Source organism: Anastrepha ludens, chromosome 6 (assembly GCF_028408465.1).
Source record: "Anastrepha ludens isolate Willacy chromosome 6, idAnaLude1.1, whole genome shotgun sequence".
In the NCBI taxonomy this organism is placed as follows: domain Eukaryota; kingdom Metazoa; phylum Arthropoda; class Insecta; order Diptera; family Tephritidae; genus Anastrepha; species Anastrepha ludens.
This window is the reverse complement of record NC_071502.1, coordinates 34,129,112-34,148,866: the sequence shown is the minus strand read 5'-3', so window position 1 is coordinate 34,148,866 and position 19,755 is coordinate 34,129,112. Positions and strand designations below refer to the sequence as shown.

The following is a 19,755-nucleotide window of genomic DNA, read 5'->3' as shown; positions in this document are numbered from 1 at the left end:
ATAAATTACTGATTTGTATAAAAAAAAGTTTCAGTGCTACTGTAGCCAGTTTCAATTTTAATTTCTGGGCTAACCTACGGGCATAATTTATAATGTTTTAGAGGCTGAACTTCTAATTTTAGTAAGGCAAAGTGTAGTAAGTCACATTTCAAACTGAGCAGCCAAATGATTCATAAAAATATATTTACGTATCCATATTTTGAGCTGTTATGTGTTGCATATTCATAAGGACATATATTTATATATACATACATACATGCTTATATTTATTTAAGTATTCGCATATATTTTCACAGCTTACACTCCCCCGCTGCGTCAAGTTTGGCAGTATTGACCATTGAATTCTTGCCAATCGCTTTCATGCCATCTCCGCCTTTATCTGTCTGGCACTTAGGTTTGATAGACGCGATAGTCACTTCAGTTGCAGACAAATATTTACTCAAGTTACATAAAGTATTTATTCGCTAGCTATACATTTTTCGTATTTTCCTTTCAAAACGCAAATGGTTAACATTTTCTATAGTCCATAAAATGTTCTAAATAGTATCTACACGTGAAACGAGTGTGGGTATGAATGGGTTGGAATCGGACACTTTGGCGCCACTTTCTGTTTTACTTTCATTTCCCCCCTTTAGGGTTTTACTTACATACATACATACTTAGCACTATAGTAAAGTATGTGAACTGGCAGTTTTGAGGTTTTAGCTGGAGTTGCTTTTTGTTTTCCCGTACGCTTAACCCTCCGATGTTCATATGGGTCTGGCCAGACCCATTCGATCTTTAAATGTATGTAAATCTTTTATTTTTACTATCTGAGGCTTCTTAGTCCATGACTTCCTAAAATGTAGTGTGCTAAACTCAATGAAGTAGCAAAATTAAGATTTTTGCTATATTTGTTGTAAAAATAATAATTTAAACTAATTTCGTTAATTAAGCTCACATGGGTCTGTGCAGACCCATATAAGCTTCTCATGTAAATTGGCTAACCGTTAGGTGTAAACAACTAAACTGTTAGCGGAGGCAGCGGCAGAGATAATTTTTTAGTTGACATTTGAAAATTAAAGTGAACACGTGTTTTTTAATTAGCGGGAAGTGTTTTTTTTAAATAAAATGGAACAAGTAAATATGGATGAAGTTGATGTGATGACACATTTGCTTCGTAAGCTAAGTGCAGCAAATGTGAGTCCGGAAGAACGTCAGCGACTTCAGGCACAAATTGAAGAAATTATGGGACAGGAGTCCGATCCATTTGAAACAAGTGGCGACGTAGAAGATGATGAATATTTTCCAGATGAAGATGACTTCGGTGAAGCATCAGATATAGAACAGGAAATCGAGTTAGAGGCTGTTCTGGATGAAAACCATGATGATATTGAGGATTTGTACAGAGAAGCTATCGCCCTTCAGGCTTCAACCACAATGGAATCATGCAGCACATCTATTACCCAGGGCCTTATATACAGGTCGAAAGATGGTAAGATGTGGCATTCAAATCCTCCACCACCTGGAAGGCCTCATTGTCACAATGTTACAACTTTTACACGTAAAGGGCCACTACGAGGAGCGTCACCGAGTCATAAAGCTCTTTTCAAGCTATTGCTGTCTCCTGAAATCGTAAGTATCATTGTGCGGGAAACCAACAGAAAAGCCGTTGAAGCGTTTCGTCTATGGAATGAAAAGCATCCAGTAATAAACAGCGTTCTTGGGTAATGACTAACGAAGACGAAATGTATGCTTTTTTTTGGTATGCTACTTATTGCTGGTGTATTCCACTCGAATTCTCAGCCAGCGAAAGAATTGTGGGCCAGTTACAATATGCCAATTTATAAGGCCACTATGTCATTGAATCGGTTCAAGAGCTTAACTACTTTCATCCGTTTCGATAACAGTGGTACTCGTGCTGAGAAGTTGAAGCAAAGCAAATCTGCTGCCCTGGACGATGTATGGCTCATGCTGATGGCCAATTTAGAGAAAGCATACACTCCGGATTGTCATGTAACCGTCGATGAACAGTTATTTCCATATCGTGGGCACACTCGATTCACCCAATATATTCCGAGTAAGCCGGCAAAATATGGCATGAAAGTGGGGTGGATTTGTGACTCTGTTTCAAACTACCCTTTGAAAGGTATAATTTATACCGGAAAACCACCAGGCGGCCAGCGAGAAACGAATCAAGGTGAACGGGTCGTCATGAAATTGATGGAAAATTATATGGACAGCGGTAGGACTGTTTATGCTGACAATTTTTTTTCAACATACAACTTGGCAGAAATGTTGATGGATCGTAGAGTGGCTTTCGTCGGTACCGTAAGAAAAAATAAGACCTTCATTCCGCATGAATTGCTTAACCCGAAGCGTGATGTTAAAAGCACTTTATTTTGTTTTCACAATAATAATATCGCTCTGTGCTCGTATATGGCAAAGCCGAAAAAGCCAGTAATTATGTTATCCACTGCCCATTACCGTCAAAGCACCGATCCATTGAAAGGATTCAAGCCAGATCAAATTTTGGACTACAATAAATTTAAAGCGGGGGTAGATACAATGGATCAAATGTTGACTGGCTATTCGTGCAAGCGCTCGAAAAACCGTTGGCCACTGGCAATGTTTTATAATATGCTTGATATTGCCGGTTTGGCCTCATTCATCATCTATGACGAGGTGAATCCGGCAAAGCAGAGTGATAAGAGGCGCTCATTTATCAATGAATTGGCACGGCAGCTAGTTATCCCACATATGACGAAACGGGCGACTAACCCATTAGTATGGAGGTTTGCTCATATAAGACAAGCAATGAATCTTTTCAATATCAAGGTGAATATGAATTATATACACACCTACATATATCTCCGCGTATAAAGATATGTGTATGCATGTATTCATATTTATTAATTTAAAATAAATTATTTCGCTTCTTTTAGGTACCGGAATCTTGTCCATCGACATCAGATGCAGCTCAGCAACAATCATATGTTCAAGTTACTTCAACACGGTCATCGTGCTACCATTGTGCTGCTTCTTCTTCGAAAAAGCGACGTAAAACTCGTTATAACTGCAGCAAATGTAATCGTCCCATATGTCTTAATGAACATTCCATGCAACTATATAGTTGTAAACCCAATAGCTCTTCGTAATTAATACTAATCCGTTCAAATAAATAAATAAAATTATTTTTAAAACCGTATTTCTTACATTATTTGTATGGGTCTGGGCAGACCCTTATGATGCACTTACCGCATCATAAGGCACCGAACATCGGAGGGTTAAACAAAATATTTATGCCCGAGAGTTTATTGCTTAGAAAAAGCTAAGAATTTTTTTTGGAAAATTCTTATGTTCGTATCGTTAAAAAAAGCACATCAATAAGATTACCCTGTTTTCCATCATGTCAGTTAACTGATAGCCCCAAAGCATATCAAAGATAATTCAGCAGTGTTAAAAATGTAGTAGCATACTTATACATAGATAAAGCTCCCGATAGTAGGATGTGCTTGTACTTAACGCTTATATTCTTCTAATTTCTTTTGAAAAACATGTTTCTTCTTCTGCGATTTCTGGGGACTTCCTTCACCGTTCATTCGTTAAGTTACCTTATACGAGGATTACCATTAACGTATATCTAACTTAGGAATGGAATAATCTACATTGATGTTTGAAAATGGTTTTATTATCTCTCAAAATAATCTCCATGACGATCAATACCATTTTAGAGTCGTTTAAACCAATTTTGGAAGCACCTTGTGGGGAATCAGACACGAACACATCTTTTTTACCACAAGGTGATCATGTGAAACCTTAGTTCATTCGCAGTGGTCATCATGAGTGTAAGCAGTTCTCATCCGAGGCTTGGTTTACGTTTTAATTGGGCGGATTTTTACGTGGCCGGCACCACACCCAGCGCATAATCATTTAACGAGCCGGCACCTCATCAGTAAAGTCCTCTCTTGACGAACAAAACTAACTTATGAGTCTTAGAAGAGTATTATAGAGTATCGCATCATGCCCGCGTAGAAGCTTGGATGATGACAATATCCGATATGGCATTCCTTAGAGTGTTTGAGAGATAGATTCTGCGGAAGATTTTTGAACCTTGGCACCTTGGTACCGGTGGATATCGTAGGCGATGGAACAATGAGCTGTATGAGCTTTACGACGGCATAGACATAGCGTAGCGAATAAAGAGCCAACGGCTTTGTTGGCTGGGTTATGTCGTCCGAATGGATACAAAAGCTCCGGATCTGGTATTCGATGCGGTATCAGGTGGTGGTAGCAGAGGAAGAGATCTGCGTTGAAAAGATCAGGTGGAGAAGGACTTGGTTTCACTTGGTGTATCCAACTGGCGTCGTTTAGCAAGAGAAAGAAACAACTGGCGCGCTTTGTTCAACACGGCCAAAATCGCGTAAGCGGTTATCGCGCCAATCAAGAAGAAGAAGGTCATATGAAATCTTATTGATGCTCATCATATTGATTCCCAAGGATGATGCCCAATCTCACTATATACAATAGTAATAGCTGATTTTGGACGACGTTCCCGAAATTCGTCGGTGAGTGAAAAGTCGTAAAATAATCGCACGTCGAAAAGAGTGTAAAATAATCGCACGAAGATGTTCGCGGTTTAATTTCATTTTTTGCTGAGATGAATTTTTAAAGCCACTAACAACAATAGTGTGTTCTATACTGGACAACCGCTTCAACCATATCGTATCAAAACGTTCTGAGTGCCATAATGTCAAATATGTCAAAATTTGCAATGGAAGCGCTAGATTAATCATCCAACTTTGTTTTTAAATCGATTTTATATTAAATAAAAAATAATAATTTTAAGAAATTTTAATTTTGTCCTTTACGCTCTCCATTGCTTGTTTGTTTATGCGCTGCAGCTGTCTTATATGATTAGCGTACACCGCAATTTTCAAAAATTATAGCTCTTCCAACAGGGGGATTAATTTTGCGTCACTTTGTATGAGTAGCACCAATCGTAGAATAAAAAAAAAAAATTAAAAAAATGCATTGAGAATGAAAACAAGCAAATAATGCAACAACAAAGCAAGATACTTTGATATTCCAATCAGCTGCTAAAGTGAAGTCACCTTTCGTAGATTCGTCTTGACTAGGATATATGTATGTATGTGTGTTTGTACATAGCAATTCCCATAGTGCTATATTAGCTGTGTTTTTTTGTTACGCGTATGTATATGGGTATCAAAGCAATAAGGGGACAGGTTCATCTCATACGCGCTTATGAAATAGTTGCGGATGAAATCAGAGCTTCCAAGTTTTACTATGTAGTTTTTATCGGCTTTTTGCAGTCTGCTTTATCGGCCGTAAATACAATATTTACCAAAATGTGAACAGAGTTATATCGTGCAAAATGCTTTCAGAATTTTGATAACATCCAAGATATACATACCAAATATAAATTTTTCTATTGATTAATAACTGTCATTACCGCTTGCACTTTTCAGTTCGTAATTTATTGCAATAAAATGTTTTTAACATTTGACAATTTTCGACAATTGTGGATACGCGTAAAAAACACGGCTAATATTTATAAGAAAGTATGAATACAGAAGATTTTTGAAGTTGTACTAACTTAACCCCTTACCGCATAGTCCCCACTGGCCTTGATGCACTGTTTTAGGTCATTGACTGGAATGTCCTTCAGGATGTCGGTACAACCCTTTTGGATGGCATCTACGGACGCAAAACGTTTTCCTTTCATGGCCAAATGCAATTTCCCGAATAGGTAGAAGTCACAGGGAGCCATATGAGGCGAATACGGTGAGTGATTGATGGTTAAAATGCGATTTCTAGTCAAAAAATCAGTCACAAGAGTGGATCGATGAGATGGTGCATTATCATACCTACAATAAGCGCCAGCTTCCTCCTTCGCCGTATTCAGGGCGAATTCGACGAATGCGATGCATAAGCGCTTCAAAACGTCAAGAGAGAAAATTGCATTGACGGTTTAGCCCGTTGGCACAAACTCTTTGTGGACAATTCCCTTGAAATCGTTAAAACAAATGAGCATCGACTTGATTTTTGACATCTCCAAATGCGATTTTTTAGGTGGTGGCTCGTCTGGAGCCTTCCATTCGGCACTTTGACGCTTAGTTTTAGGTTCATGTTAGAAACACAACGTTTCTTCACCAGTTACAATGCTGTTAAGGAAGTTCTCGTCTTTTCTTACCTCTCGAATGTTGAATTCTGAGCAATTTTTGGTCCTCAGTTACCTGGCGCAGAATGAAATGTGCACAGACCTTTCGTAAGCCCAAATGAACAGTTAAAATGCGATAAATCGATGTTTTGGAGATATTGAACTCCGATTCCATGAATTTTAACTATGATTTCGGTTCATTTTTGATAAATTTGCGAATAATTTCGATGGAGTTTTCGGTGATTACGGATTTAGGGCGGCCGTATGTTTATTGTCATTTATGTCCTCACAACTCTGCGTCCGCATCTCTGAAACGTGTATACCACTCATGAACTCTGACACGAGATAGACAATCATCGACATAAACGATTTTTCATCAATTCAAATGTACCAGTAAACGTTTTACCGATTTTAAAACGAAATTTGATATTAGCTCTTTGTTCCAAACTCATTTTTGTACCGATAACACAAACATACTTGCACTTTAAACGCAATAACTTCGCTTCCACTGAACCGAATGACACCAAGCTTTCATTGGAAGTCAGATAGGGTTGTAACTTCCAACGCACTAACTCATTAAACATATGGCGCCATCAAAAACATTTTTATGACGCCAGTCTTGTTTATTTTGGACTTCCCCTTGTATTTCTTAAAAAACCTATTCGGATTTTCGTTTGTAATGGCAAAGTCCAGGCGAAATTCGATAATTCTTAATGATGCAGTATTAACAAAAGTGTTTTCCATTTTCTTCTTCTTCGCTTAAGCGATTTTAGTCGAGTTTAACAAAGCGCCAGTCGTTTCTTTCTCGTGCTAACCGGAGCAACTTGGGCACACCAAGTGAGGCCTGAGCTTTCCAACTTAGTGGAGGCCTTCCTCTTCCACTGCTACCACCAGCTGGTACCACATCGAATACTCTCAGAACCAGATCGTTTGTATTCATTCGGACGACATGACCCAGTCAATGAAGCTGCTGAATTTTTATTCGCTGCGCTATGTCTATGTCGTCGTAAAGCTCATACAGCTCATTGTTCCATCGCCTACGGTACTCACCGGTACCAACGTGCCAAGGTTCAAAAATCTTCCGCAGAATCTTTTTCTCAAACACTTCAAGCGACGCCTCATCGGATATTGGCATCGTCCAAGCTTCTGCGCCATACTATAAGAGGAGCATGTTGAAAGCCTTATAAAGTATTAATTTTGTACATCGACTTTGCTACTCAATTGCCTACTTAGTCGAAAGCTCTTCATTTTACTTTAGCTAAATTCCCATACACAACACTCCGCTCAGCGGTGCAGTGACAGAGCGCCGTATCGATCTCTTGTAATTTCATCAAAATCTCTTGCTGTTAAACTATGCTTTTAAACTGTATTAGCTTTCAGTAACGTGAGCGCATGCAAAAGCGATAGAACGCAATTTGGTTACGGTTGCGAAATAATTTGCAAGATTATCTTATCACAATTTTTCTACCCTTTATTCGTGTATAAAAAGCTAGCAGTTGCTTTGTTTTGAACGAAAACCGCTCCTGTGAACAGTAAAACAATGGCTTATATCGAAGTGTTGGTACTTTTCGCGTTGGTACTATTTTTATTGTACAAATGGAGTGTTTCTAAGTATCATATCCTTCATGATCGTGGAATACCTCATGATAAGCCAATTCCATTGCTTGGGAATCTAGGCCTAGATGTGTTACTTGGGAAGTCGTCGTTTATGAAATTTATCATCAATAGATATCAAACTTACAAAACAAGGTGTGTCTTAATAATATTATAATTGAATAATTGCAATATACATTAATATGTATGAACGTGTTTAAGCATAAACGCATACATGCATATGTACATAAAATAGCCCAGTAGTAAAAAGTGTATTGCCAGCAAAATAAATAACAAAATAATTTAAACCAAAATAAAATAAACAAATTTAAATGTTACTTTTTGATGTGCAGTGACCCGCGGATGTTTATTGTTTGAATTATCGACCCAATCGGAGTGGATTTGTGCGCGATTACTATTCGGTGAGCACGGCTTCAAAGCCATGAAACGTAAAAATTTAGAAAAAGTTGTTTTCAAAACCAGCTGAAATAGCCATTCATAAAAATTATCTGCCTTTCGGAGTGGTCATAACATTTTAGGTAAATCTATTTGTATGATACGATCAATACTGATATCCTAAACTAAAAAAAACACATCGAAAGAACCTCCGAGCCGTTTATACCTAACGAGTTTTCAGACAGGGTGACTCGCTATCGTGTGATTTCTTTAACCTGATACTGGAAGGTATAATGCAAGCTGCTGAACGAGGACAAAACGAAGTACCTCCTGTCATCAAACAAACAGTCGGCGCACTCGCGCATCGGCACTGTAGGAACCAGCATGAACACCGATAAAAATGTCACCTTTGAAATCCAACGTAGAAGTCCTCTTGCCAATAAGTGCCTCTCTGAACTAAGTGGGCAATTGAGCAGTAAAGTCCTCTCTCGACGAACAAAACTAACACTCTATAAATCTCTCATCATGTCCATCTTTACGTATAGCGCAGAAGCTCCGACAATGGCAATATCCGATGAGGCGCCGCTTGGAGTATTTGAGAGAAAGATTCTGCGGAAGATTTTTGGGCTTTGTACGTATGAGCTGTATGAGCTTTATGACGGCATAGACATAGTACGGAAAATTTCCAGTAGCTACAAACGCTCCGGCTCTGAAAGTATTTGAAACGGTACCAGCTGGTTGTAGCAGAGGAAGCGGTAGAAGAACTTCACTTAGTGATTCACTTGGTTTGATTACAATTTAAACTCACCACAAGCTGGTACTAAAGTTGGTTTTGAAATCAATTGGGGAAATTAAAATCAACTATAATTTGCGAATGTCTGTGAGAATGTCTGAAAGATATTTTTATATAATAAACGATGAACAATTTTAAGACACCCTAATCCAATCAAAACTGCTGTCCCTTGAGTAAAAATTACGGATGTGAGCTTTGTTTAACGCCGAAAGTTGCTGACATTAAAACAGTTAAAGTATTTTGAAAAGAAAGTACTAAGAAATGGTTCATTCAGTCCCTGAGAATAAGATGGCTCATGCACGTTATGAGAATGTCCAGATATCGAGAAACACGAAAAGAACAGATCTTAAAAAGCTAAGCGTCAGGCATTGGAATGAGCGGCTTTATGTAGAGAGAGATGACACGGGATTGTGAATGAAGCAATAGCTCATCAAGAACTGAGATGCTAAAAAGTGTTTCCTTTGCAATATATCTCTGTACGTCTCGGTTCATTGCATTGCTCCTTCCAGCATCCATGCATCATAGGTCTTCTTGGATATCAGCAATCCATCTTGTTGGGGGTCTTCGGCATTTTCTAATGCCCGTCACATAATACGGCCTTTTTCGTTATCCTGTTGTCGTCCATTCTGAGTAGAAGCCAAAATCATCGTAACCTCTGCGTCTTGTCAAAGCGCACAATGTTTAGGCCCATTATCAGTTGTTCGTTTTCGTTGTTCAGATATAATTGGTAGGTACGAGATAGGCCGATAAGATGTGACATCATGCGCTGACTTTCCTGGTTTATTAAACACAATTATTTCAGCAGTTTACCAATTGCAATTTGAATGTGGCGTTTATTGTTTCAGTAAACTTAGTATTGTGCATTGTGGAAGTTGTTTTAGAATTTCAGCGGGAATAAGGTCAAACCCAGTCGACTTTTTGGATTTTAGCTTATTTATTTCAGCAAGCAATTCGGAATCCATAACAAGGGGACCGACATTAGCTTCAGTGTTAAGTGGCTACATACGGCCTGCGGTCGATGTGTCATATGACTTGAAGATGTCTTCAAGGGACACAGCAAAAACATTAGATTTTGCATTGCTGCTTTTACGCCCAGAACTGGCTTCTTTTTTGATTGGTGGGTACTGTGTTTTTGGCTGTGAAAAGTTGTTTCTGCACTTCCAGAGCGAGTATTCAGTGTTGCGTTAATTTCGTAAAACCTTTAGATAAGTGATTAAGGATCTATTTTTAATATCTTTTATCTTCTTGGAAAATTCTTTTGTAATTTTATTTAGCCACAGTAGCCGAATGGGTTGGTGCGTGACTACCATTTGGAATTCACAGAGAGAACGTCGGTTCGAATCTCGGTGAAACACCAAAATTAAGAAAAACATTTTTCTAATAGCGGTCGCCCCTCGGCAGACAATGGCAAACCTCCGAGTGTATTTCTGCCATGAAAAAGCTCCTCATAAAATATCTGCCGTTCGGAGTCGGCTTGAAACTATAGTTTCCTCCATTTGTGAAACAACATCAACACGCACACCACAAATAGGAGGGAGAGCTCGGCCAAACACCCAAAAAAAGAGTGTACGCGCCAATTATATATAGGTTGTCAAAAAAGTCTTGCGGTATTTTTTTTGAATTTTTAATTGTTCATAAAATTGGTTATAATAATGCGATTTAAGTCAAATATGCGCCGTTCTGTTCGATGACGAGTTCCCAACGAGATGCTAACTTCATAATGCCCCTCCTATAGAAGCTCGCTTCCCTATTGTCAAAAAACTCGGAGAGCCAATTTTCACAGGACTCTTTTGAGGACAACTTCCGACTACCAAGCTCGTTCGCCATGGACAGAAATAGGTGGTAATCACCAAGCGGAAATACCGCAAGACTTTTTGAAGTGAAAACTTCTTTAGAATCGTTGGGAGTGATTTGAGACTCGATGAAACGAAAAAGCGACACCAAAAAGAAGAAGAAAAAAAATATACGTATATATATGTATGTATAGAAAATGCTTCATTACCAGGCACACAGAAGGATGGCATAAGCAAATTTAAATTTGTGAATTTATATATGTATGTATATATGCGGATATATGTATATATGTTGTGTGTATGTACATATGTGCCTCGCCACAGCAAAACATACGGTAACATTTCTCAAGAAATCCAGCGCGCATTCATAGGCACAGCGCACATTCATAGGCACAGCATTGCATGTACAGTAGGGCGGGTCGATTTAAAAATCGCTCATTGCTCTATGAAAATCGTATTCTAGGGATCAAAATAAGAAACTTTGCCGAAGGAACCATACCTCTAAAACGAATTCTGATGTCCCCCAATTTCAAAATATCACCACTTTTGGCCTTTACATGAAAAAATCAGCTAAATGGCTATGTTTTTTCTTTATTTTTATTTATTTATAATATTATCTATTTTTTCTCTTAAGAAATTTATTTAGTCAGAACATATGTAAATGAATGAATGTGAGTTATAGAAAAGAAACTAAAAAGTTCGACCCATATTGGGGGACATCAGAAATCGTTTTAGAGGTATGGTTCCTTCGGCAAAATTTCTTATTCTGATCCCTAGAATATGATTTTCACAGAGCAATGGGCGATTTTTTTGCCTTCCCACAAATCGACCCGGCCTAATGTACAGTAACCTTGAACAGGCAGCTGCGGTTGTCGAGCATTTAGAAACATATATTTACATACATATATGGGTGCAAACATATTTACGGAGCCGCGGGCACTCGACTTGACAAAAATTGAATATTGGCAAATAATTCTACGCGAAATATTCCAATATTGACTATTTTCGAATTGTCGAGAAAATTAGCATATGGGCGGCTCGTTTTATGAATGAAAGTACTTGCTCTTAGAACTATGAGCTCGAATTTATAAATCAATTTTTTGATGATGAGTTTTTGTTGCACAGTACAATAGTTGAAACTGTTCGGCGCCGCCGCGACTGTTCAGCGCTATGGCAACTAGGATGATGGCCGCTACGCCTGCGCCTATTAATGCATTTTGTTCTTGTAGTCGCTAGGCATAGAATTTTAGCTTTGGACGACATACGCATTTACAGGAATAAAGTGAGTGGCCTGTGTGTGCGGTTGTATGTAGATGCATATGTGTATATTAATAAGCATTGTTTTGCTGGAAGTTCAGAACACAAATATGTATGTACGTACATAGGCTAGGCCATAGTATAGCATACATACATATGTATAAAAAAAATACCAGTCTAACGGTTAGACGCGATAGAAGTGAAACCTTCCGTAAAACAAACTGAGAGAGAATGAGATCAAAAACAACAATTGACGCGGTATTTCAAAGATATGTTGACAACATCGAAACCAAAGCATTTGTATCATATTTTAGCTATCATAAGCCACTCGTATCATTTGTTGAAATTGAAAACATTGAGGATGAATAATAATAAAATGAAGAAAATAAAATATGAACTTTATAGCAATATTATAATGAACCTATAATTATCCCGCTCCTAATGCTGCTTTCGTCTCATTCTCTCTCAGCTTGTTTTACGGAAGGTTTACTTCTATCGCGTCTAACCGTTAGACTGGTATTTTTTTATTTGGCAACCTTATATATATTGTGTATATTTTGTCGAATGGGGAGTGCGGAGTGCAGCTCCAGGCTTCTTGTTGTATGATGTTAGATAATTTCAAAATTTGATGACATAAATCGGAAGTTTTGGTAATTTCTGCGTTGTAGATGTTCCTAAATATTCCCAATCGGTATATTTATTTGTTAGCGTAAATAGCAATTTTCATCAATGGATGCAACTAATTGTAAATTAATTAAAAACTATTTTTTGAGGATCACTGCTTCAATGTTTTTTATTGGCCAATGGGTCTTATAATTTTTCTCTATGGCCTAGGGGCTAGTGTTGGTCCATTATGTAATAGTTTTTGATAAAATTATTTTTAATGTTTACAGTAAAGTGTATGGTGTCTATTCTATGCGTGACTGCAACATTTACATTCGCGACTTGAATCTTATCAGAACGGCCGGTATCAAGGACTTTAACACTTTTCCCAATCACAATACCATGTCACCAGATGGAGACGATACTTTCCTCTCCAAGAGTCTAGTCGCTTTGAAGGACCAAAAATGGCGCGAAATGCGCAATAGCCTGTCTCCATTATTCACTGGCAGCAAAATTCGTTTAATGTTTCAGTTAGTTAACGAATGTGTGATTGAAACGGTTAACCAGGTCTCCAGTTCAATTCAAGCTACTGACACTAATGAAGCAGACATTGAAATGAAAGATTTCTTCACAAGATTCACAAACGACGCAATTGCTTCTACGGCTTTCGGCATACAGGTCAATTCATTCAAAAATCAAAACAACGAGTTCTACCGCACCGGGAAAGCGGTTTCGGAATTCACTGGTTTAACACTACTGAAAGCTTTGCTGATAGGCCTCATTCCTAAAGTAATGAAGGTTGGTCAAAAAACGTGTATGCTTTGCGATATCCCATTAACATTTTTGAAATACAATATCAATCACATTTTTACCATTTGTAGACTTTGCGTATAAAACTATTTAACGACAATATCTTCAAATATTTCAACCACTTAGTAATCGATGCAATGGAATATCGAAAGCAACACAACGTTGTACGCCCCGATATGATCCATCTGCTGATGGAAGCCAAACAACATTACGAAGCGAACAAAGCGAGCATGCAGGGAGATCATGCAGAGTTCACCAATGAGGACCTTTTAGCGCAGTGCATGCTCTTCTTCGCAGCCGGCTTTGATACTGTGTCTGCCTGTTTGTGTTTCACAGCGCACGAATTGCTGGAAAATAGCGTCGTTCAAGACCGGCTTTACGATGAGATTTTAAGTACTCAAAATGAGCTGAAAGGATGCCCTTTAAATTATGACGTTCTTACGAAGATGAAATATATGGACATGGTATTATCAGAATCGTTACGTAAATGGCCCCCAGCGGTCATGACTGATCGCCTATGTGCGATTGATTATGAACTGAAAGATGATGAAGGGAATTTGGTTGTGGAGCTTAAGAAGGGTGACAACATATTTGTACCAATCATTGGCATACACCGCGATCCAATATACTACCCGGATCCTGACAAATTCGACCCAGAAAGGTTTTCTGATGAAAACAAACACAAAATTGATCAGATGAGTTACTTGCCTTTTGGTCTGGGGCCCAGAATGTGTATCGGTAATATATGAAATAAATAAAGTAGACATCAGTATAGTCACATATTATTACATACATATACTTATAAATATATACGTCTTACTATCTAGGGAACCGTTTGGCACTGATGGAAATCAAGGCACTAATGTACAACATCCTTTTGAATTTTAAAATTCTACGAGCAGAGAAGACGTGCAAAAATTTAATGGATTCCCTCGTCGGATTCACTTTAGTACCAAAAGAACGCTTTTGGATGAAACTTTTGCCAAGGGACTCTTGATTCAAACTCTAATTATTGTAAACATAAAATTATTTAGGTGAAATTGTGCTTATATATAGTCACATAACCATGCTTCTACTACCAACAACACACACTTACTTACTTATTCTCTCCTTACTTCTCCTATTTATATTCCCACATCTCTTCTTCATGTTTCTTAATTTGCTCCCTTACTAACTGATCTTTACTTTAATGACATTTTCTATGTAAATCAATTTATTTCTCTTTGTTACATAACAACAACAATTTATATTTTGACTCTATTATTTTTTAAGTTTATATTTGTTAACTTAGTTGTAAGAATTATTTAACCTTGGAATCAGTAATAAAGCTACCTTTGAAAAGAACGGATTATTATTATGTACATGGAAACTGCCATATGTATTGTACTACAGAACCATAATAAAATACTCATGGATCTTATTTTTTGTACTTAAAGATTGGGCTGATATTAAAAAACTAAATAAATAATTGGCGCGTACAATTCTTTTAGCTGTTTGGCCGAGCTCCTCCTCCTATTTGCAGCGTGTGTCTTGATATTGTTCCACAAATGGAGGGACTCTGAGGGACAGATATTTTTTACGAGGGGCTTTTTCATGGAAGAAAAACACTCGGAGGGTTGCCATTGTCTGGCGAGGGGCTATTAGAAAAAAGTATTTCTATCATTTTTCTGCTTCATGCATGGAGCTGGGCTGATATTACAAACATGAATTATTGGATTTACGGACTTACATTATTTGCATGCATCATTGCAGGGCATTTCATGTGCATATTGCTCATTTATGGCACTTCAATAGTGCCCCTGCTTACTTACTTAATTAACCGTAACATCTCGTTACTGAGTTACAGCCTGCCGAATAATGCCTCACCAGGTGACCCTTTTCCCGCACACTTTTTCCAGTTTCTTAAGCCAAAAAAAGCCAAGTCATCTTCAATTTGGCCCTTCCACTGGATACGAGAATGTCCTCTTCGCCGTCGACCGCCAATTACCGTCTTAAGCACCTTCTTTAATGAAGAAGTTCCTTCCTTATGGATGGCATGACCCAGCTACCTTAGTCCCTGCAGGGTGACTTGTTTGACTATGTCAATATCTCCGTAAAGTTCGGGGTTCATTCGAAGGCTTCAGAGCTATAGAGAAGCACCGGGGTGATGAGCGTTTTATAGAGTGTTTTTTTTTTGTTCGTAGAGAGAGGTCTTTACTACTCAATTACCGCACTTAGCCCAAAGTAGTCCCTAATGGCAAGAGTTATCCTTCGTTTGATTTCAAGGCTGGTAATAGCGGAACCAAAATATATAAAGTCCTTGACAGCATCGAATTTATAGTTGTTAACCTCGATCTGTGGCTCAAGACGTAGCGACTCCATGCAGGACACCAGCATATACTTGGTTTTGCCCTCGCTTACCGCCAGACCCAATTGTGCGGGCTCCTTTTTGAATAGCGGTAAAAGCAACGGCGGCATCCCGTTTCGTATGACCAATGATGTCAATGTTATCAACATACGCAAGGAACTGGACACTTTCGTTCTACCCCCGTCCTGGGAACTACACTCTCTATAACAATGTTGAAGAAATCGCATAACAATAGGTCACCTTGTGTGAAAAATCTCAAACTGTATCAAAAGATTCGGTGAAGTTTTTTCCTATCTTGACAGAGCTTTTTGTGCTACTCAACATCATTCTGCACAGCTGTATCAGCTTAGTAGGATACCGACTGCCTTGTAATCGAGGAATAGATGACGCGAGTCAACTTGCTCTTCATGGATCGTTTCCTGGATCTGCCGCAGTATGAATATTTCGTCGACGGTGATGCGGCTAGGTCTAAAACCGCACTAGTACGGCTCAATTAGATATTGGGCGTAAGGTTTCAGTTGTCCCCTATTATGTATAATAATGCCACCGAAGATATGTACGCTCAATTAGTTTTTTGTTCAAGATTCTCTGTTACATTAGAACTATTAGTACAGGACTATTATATGGGCGTTATGAGACGTTTACGTGATTTGTGAGTTTTGAGTTGATTTTGTACCACGATAATGGACCGTCACACAATGCCATCATTATCCGTGATTTTTGGACTGAGAGCGAAACTAATACCATCCAACAGTCATCGAATTCACCTGATATGGCTCCTTGCGATTTTTTTCTGTTTAAGACAAAAAACCATTACGGGGAACGCGTTTTAACAGCCGAAAGGAAGTAATGCAACAATCGAAATTGACTCTGATTACTTCGAAAAATGTTTCCAGAGCTGAATCAAACACTGGCATAAGAACGTTGCAGTTGATGGGAAGAACTTTGAAGGAGATAATATCACTTTTGAGGAATAAATTTGTATATTTAATTTTCAGAATATCCTCCGGGAACTTTTTGATTCCGGAGGTATGTTCATGTAATAAGTTACTGTTAATAGATATCACCATGAATTTTTTTCACAGCATAGAAGAAGAGCTGGTGATCATTTTTGAATACTCATCTGAACAATTTTTTTTTATTATGACACTATTGAAGTAAATATCTAACGTGTGACCTCAGCTCTCGTCTTAACCTTCGCTGAAACTATTTAATTTGTTTTAAATTTTATACGAAATGACTCGAAATTGACTTTAGAGCTATGCTCTACTGGACATTTTTTCTTCTAGTTTTATTTAGAATCCGAATCTGCTGGAACGATGTTAAAAAAATTTACCCGCCCTAATATAAGTATATGTACAATAGGAAGCTGATATACCTTTTATTGGGTGTTTGGTCGAGCAGATGATTTTAAACACACTTTTATTAGGTCGGGTTGTATGTATGTATGTATGTATGTATGTAACGGAATCTTTGAGCTTAATTTTCACTGGCTTCTAAAAATCTGATCGACTTGAAATTTTGCACACCTATCAAGGACCGATGACAATGCAATAATTTTATAAAAGTTTTCCATTATCCTTATTAGGATTGCCAGGATTAATATTTTCTTTTTTTTACTGTGGGCAAAAAGTAAGGTGAATTTGGTTGTAAAATGAAAAATCTTTATTTATTCTTGTAAATCAGTTTCTCAGGCTCCCTCCACGAAATAAGTTCTTCATCCCGATTACTGCTTTATCACGGCCGATAACTGCATAGCTTTAGACTCACAGTCGATAAGAAAGGAATTAAATATAACACGAATATATCGAATCATTTATTCACTGACTGCAATGATATCAATAATTTTCACTCATAATAAAAAATAGTTAAAAAAAAAAACTAATCGAACTAAAAAGTAGAAAATAAATTTTAATGATAAAGAGTCCTATAATGAAGTAATAGCAAATCGAACGATCAGTCATAGTCAACTACCTCAGAACAGAATTATAACAAAAATTAAGATACAAATAGAGTAATTCAAATTGTAGTTAAAAGCCTGGGATGCTTCATATAGTAAATATTACAATCATTCTATTGGCAACTACCTACATATGTACAGAGGGTTATGAAAGTGAAGCAAAATGCATCCCACGCTTTTAACTACAATTTGAATTACTCTATTTGTATCTTAATTTTTGTTATAATTCTGTTCTGAGGTAGTTGACTATGACTGATCGTTCGATTTGCTATTACTTCATTATAAGTCCCTTCGTCATTAAAATTTATTTTCTACTTTTTAGTTCGATTAGCAATAAAAGCGTGTTTTTTAGTTTTTTTAAACTATTTTTTATTTATGAGTAGCTTATTCGTGACAGCAAGACACTAGGACGTTTGCCATAGCCTGGCGAGGGAACGACCGCTATTATTTGGTGTTACATGGCCGCAGTGGGTGTCAAACCCGGGCTCTTCCGAATGGCATATATTTACATTCAAAGTACACGCAAGTAGAAGATCTTAATACAGTTAAAAGGGTAGTAAGCAGAAAAATCAAGATTGCAATAGTTTCTAGACAACAGCTTAAACAATTTAAACAAAGAGTAAAAAATAGAGCCAGAATCATTAAAAAAGTTACTAATTATTCTTAAGTGTTGCATACCTTCGACGGTTTTTTTTCTTTCACTTTATGCACAATTTTTTCGATTGCGGTTGGTGCTTTTGCTCTGCAAAATTGTTATATGTAGCCTCAAAACATTTAAAAGCTTATCCAAAATAATTATTTGAAAAAGTTGGCGCTCATTAATTGCGAATCATTAATCTGCTAGAATATCGCCACAAATACATAGGTATTTACTCTCTCGCAAAAATACTCACACTTAAATCACTCAGATAAAGTACTTGTATTTTTTTTCTTTTTTGTTGTTCCACTCAAAACACCTAAATGTACAGAAGCAATGCGGGTTCCACAAACACCAGATTGTTCTGTCCATATGCGTGGAATATGTTGCAGTGTTCGTTTGTGCATAATTACAGCTGGATGGTTTCAAAACTGTGCAGGAAATGCATTCAGCGGAGGCTACACTGAAAGATTTTTTGTAGTGAATTTTTTCATATAAAACGGCCCTAGTACCACATTAACAGCAAAGATTGGCAAACCCTAAACCAAAACAGAAGACGGAATTTGAAAAACATTATTTTTATGTCATTAAATAAACTTCTTCATTCAAAATAGGCAAAGTCCAGTGACTCTCTTCCATGCTAACAACAGATGCGATGGCAACCACAGTCACTAAAACGATGCAAAAATTATTAAATTTGTGTACTTCCGGCTGGCCTTTATGCAAACAAAGTTGCTTGTGTTGATGCCATATGGTTGCAGCAAATAATGGGCATATCCTCACGATTGCGCTATGGCCGAACTTATTGACCTTCGCATGGTAAGTAACTACTGCCTTCCAACCCTACTTTCCTCGAGAGATTAGTGGAAATTGAACGCAGACACAAGTAGAATGGGTCCACTTGTCTGTACACAGATAAGTCTAGATGCGATGGAGCTGGAGAAGATATCTATTCGAAACATCTACGAGTACATATGCCATTTGGTTTCGGTTTACTTGATTACTGTAAATTTTATTTCAACTCATGAAATCTACGTTCTCAGTGACTATAGAAACGACATTCACTTCAATATAGTAATGGCAGCGAAATTAACCCGATCCCTTTCTGGGGCAGCCATCTATTTTGGTATAGGCCATTTCAACGTAGGAGATAATTTAGAGGAGGAAATTATTCAACACCTTCTCTGCCATTGTTTGCTACCATCTAGGCGATAGTTTAAAATAAAAATAATCATTTGGCACGTATACTTCTGTAAGGTGTTTGGCTGAGCTCCTGCTCCTATTTGTGATTTACTTATTGACGTTGTTTCACAGTGGAGAGGCCTACAGGTTAAAGCCCACTCCGAACGGCTTATGAGGAGCTTTTTCATGGCAGAAATACACTCGAAGGTTTGCTATTGCCTGCC

General features: G+C 37.7%; 1 protein-coding gene across 2 annotated transcripts; it reads left to right on the top strand.

The window, feature by feature from the left end:
- Positions 1 to 7,533: 7,533 nt before the first annotated feature.
- On the top strand, positions 7,534 to 14,804 carry LOC128867626 (probable cytochrome P450 9h1). Of its 2 annotated transcripts, none has more exons than XM_054109038.1 (4): positions 7,534 to 7,909; positions 12,886 to 13,393; positions 13,477 to 14,143; positions 14,233 to 14,804. In XM_054109038.1, exons 1-4 carry the CDS (start codon positions 7,701 to 7,703, stop codon positions 14,400 to 14,402), a joined length of 1,554 nt encoding a protein of 517 aa, XP_053965013.1. In that variant the 5' UTR covers positions 7,534 to 7,700; the 3' UTR covers positions 14,403 to 14,804. The 2 variants fall into 2 exon arrangements, with proteins under 2 accessions (XP_053965013.1, XP_053965014.1); XM_054109039.1 differs by lacking the exon at positions 7,534 to 7,909 and adding an exon at positions 7,925 to 8,175 and having other exon boundaries at positions 14,233 to 14,803.
- Positions 14,805 to 19,755: the final 4,951 nt, after the last annotated feature.

What these genes read in the sequence shown, in the direction of transcription:
- LOC128867626 (XM_054109038.1), top strand. Translation starts at nt 7,701, where the DNA reads ATGGCTTATATCGAAGTGTTGGTACTTTTCGCGTTGGTACTATTTTTA. An exon ending in TCATTCCTAAAGTAATGAAG is followed by an intron (nt 13,394 to 13,476) that starts GTTGGTCAAAAA and finishes TACCATTTGTAG; the next exon opens with ACTTTGCGTATAAAACTATT. An exon ending in GGGGCCCAGAATGTGTATCG is followed by an intron (nt 14,144 to 14,232) that starts GTAATATATGAA and finishes CTTACTATCTAG; the next exon opens with GGAACCGTTTGGCACTGATG.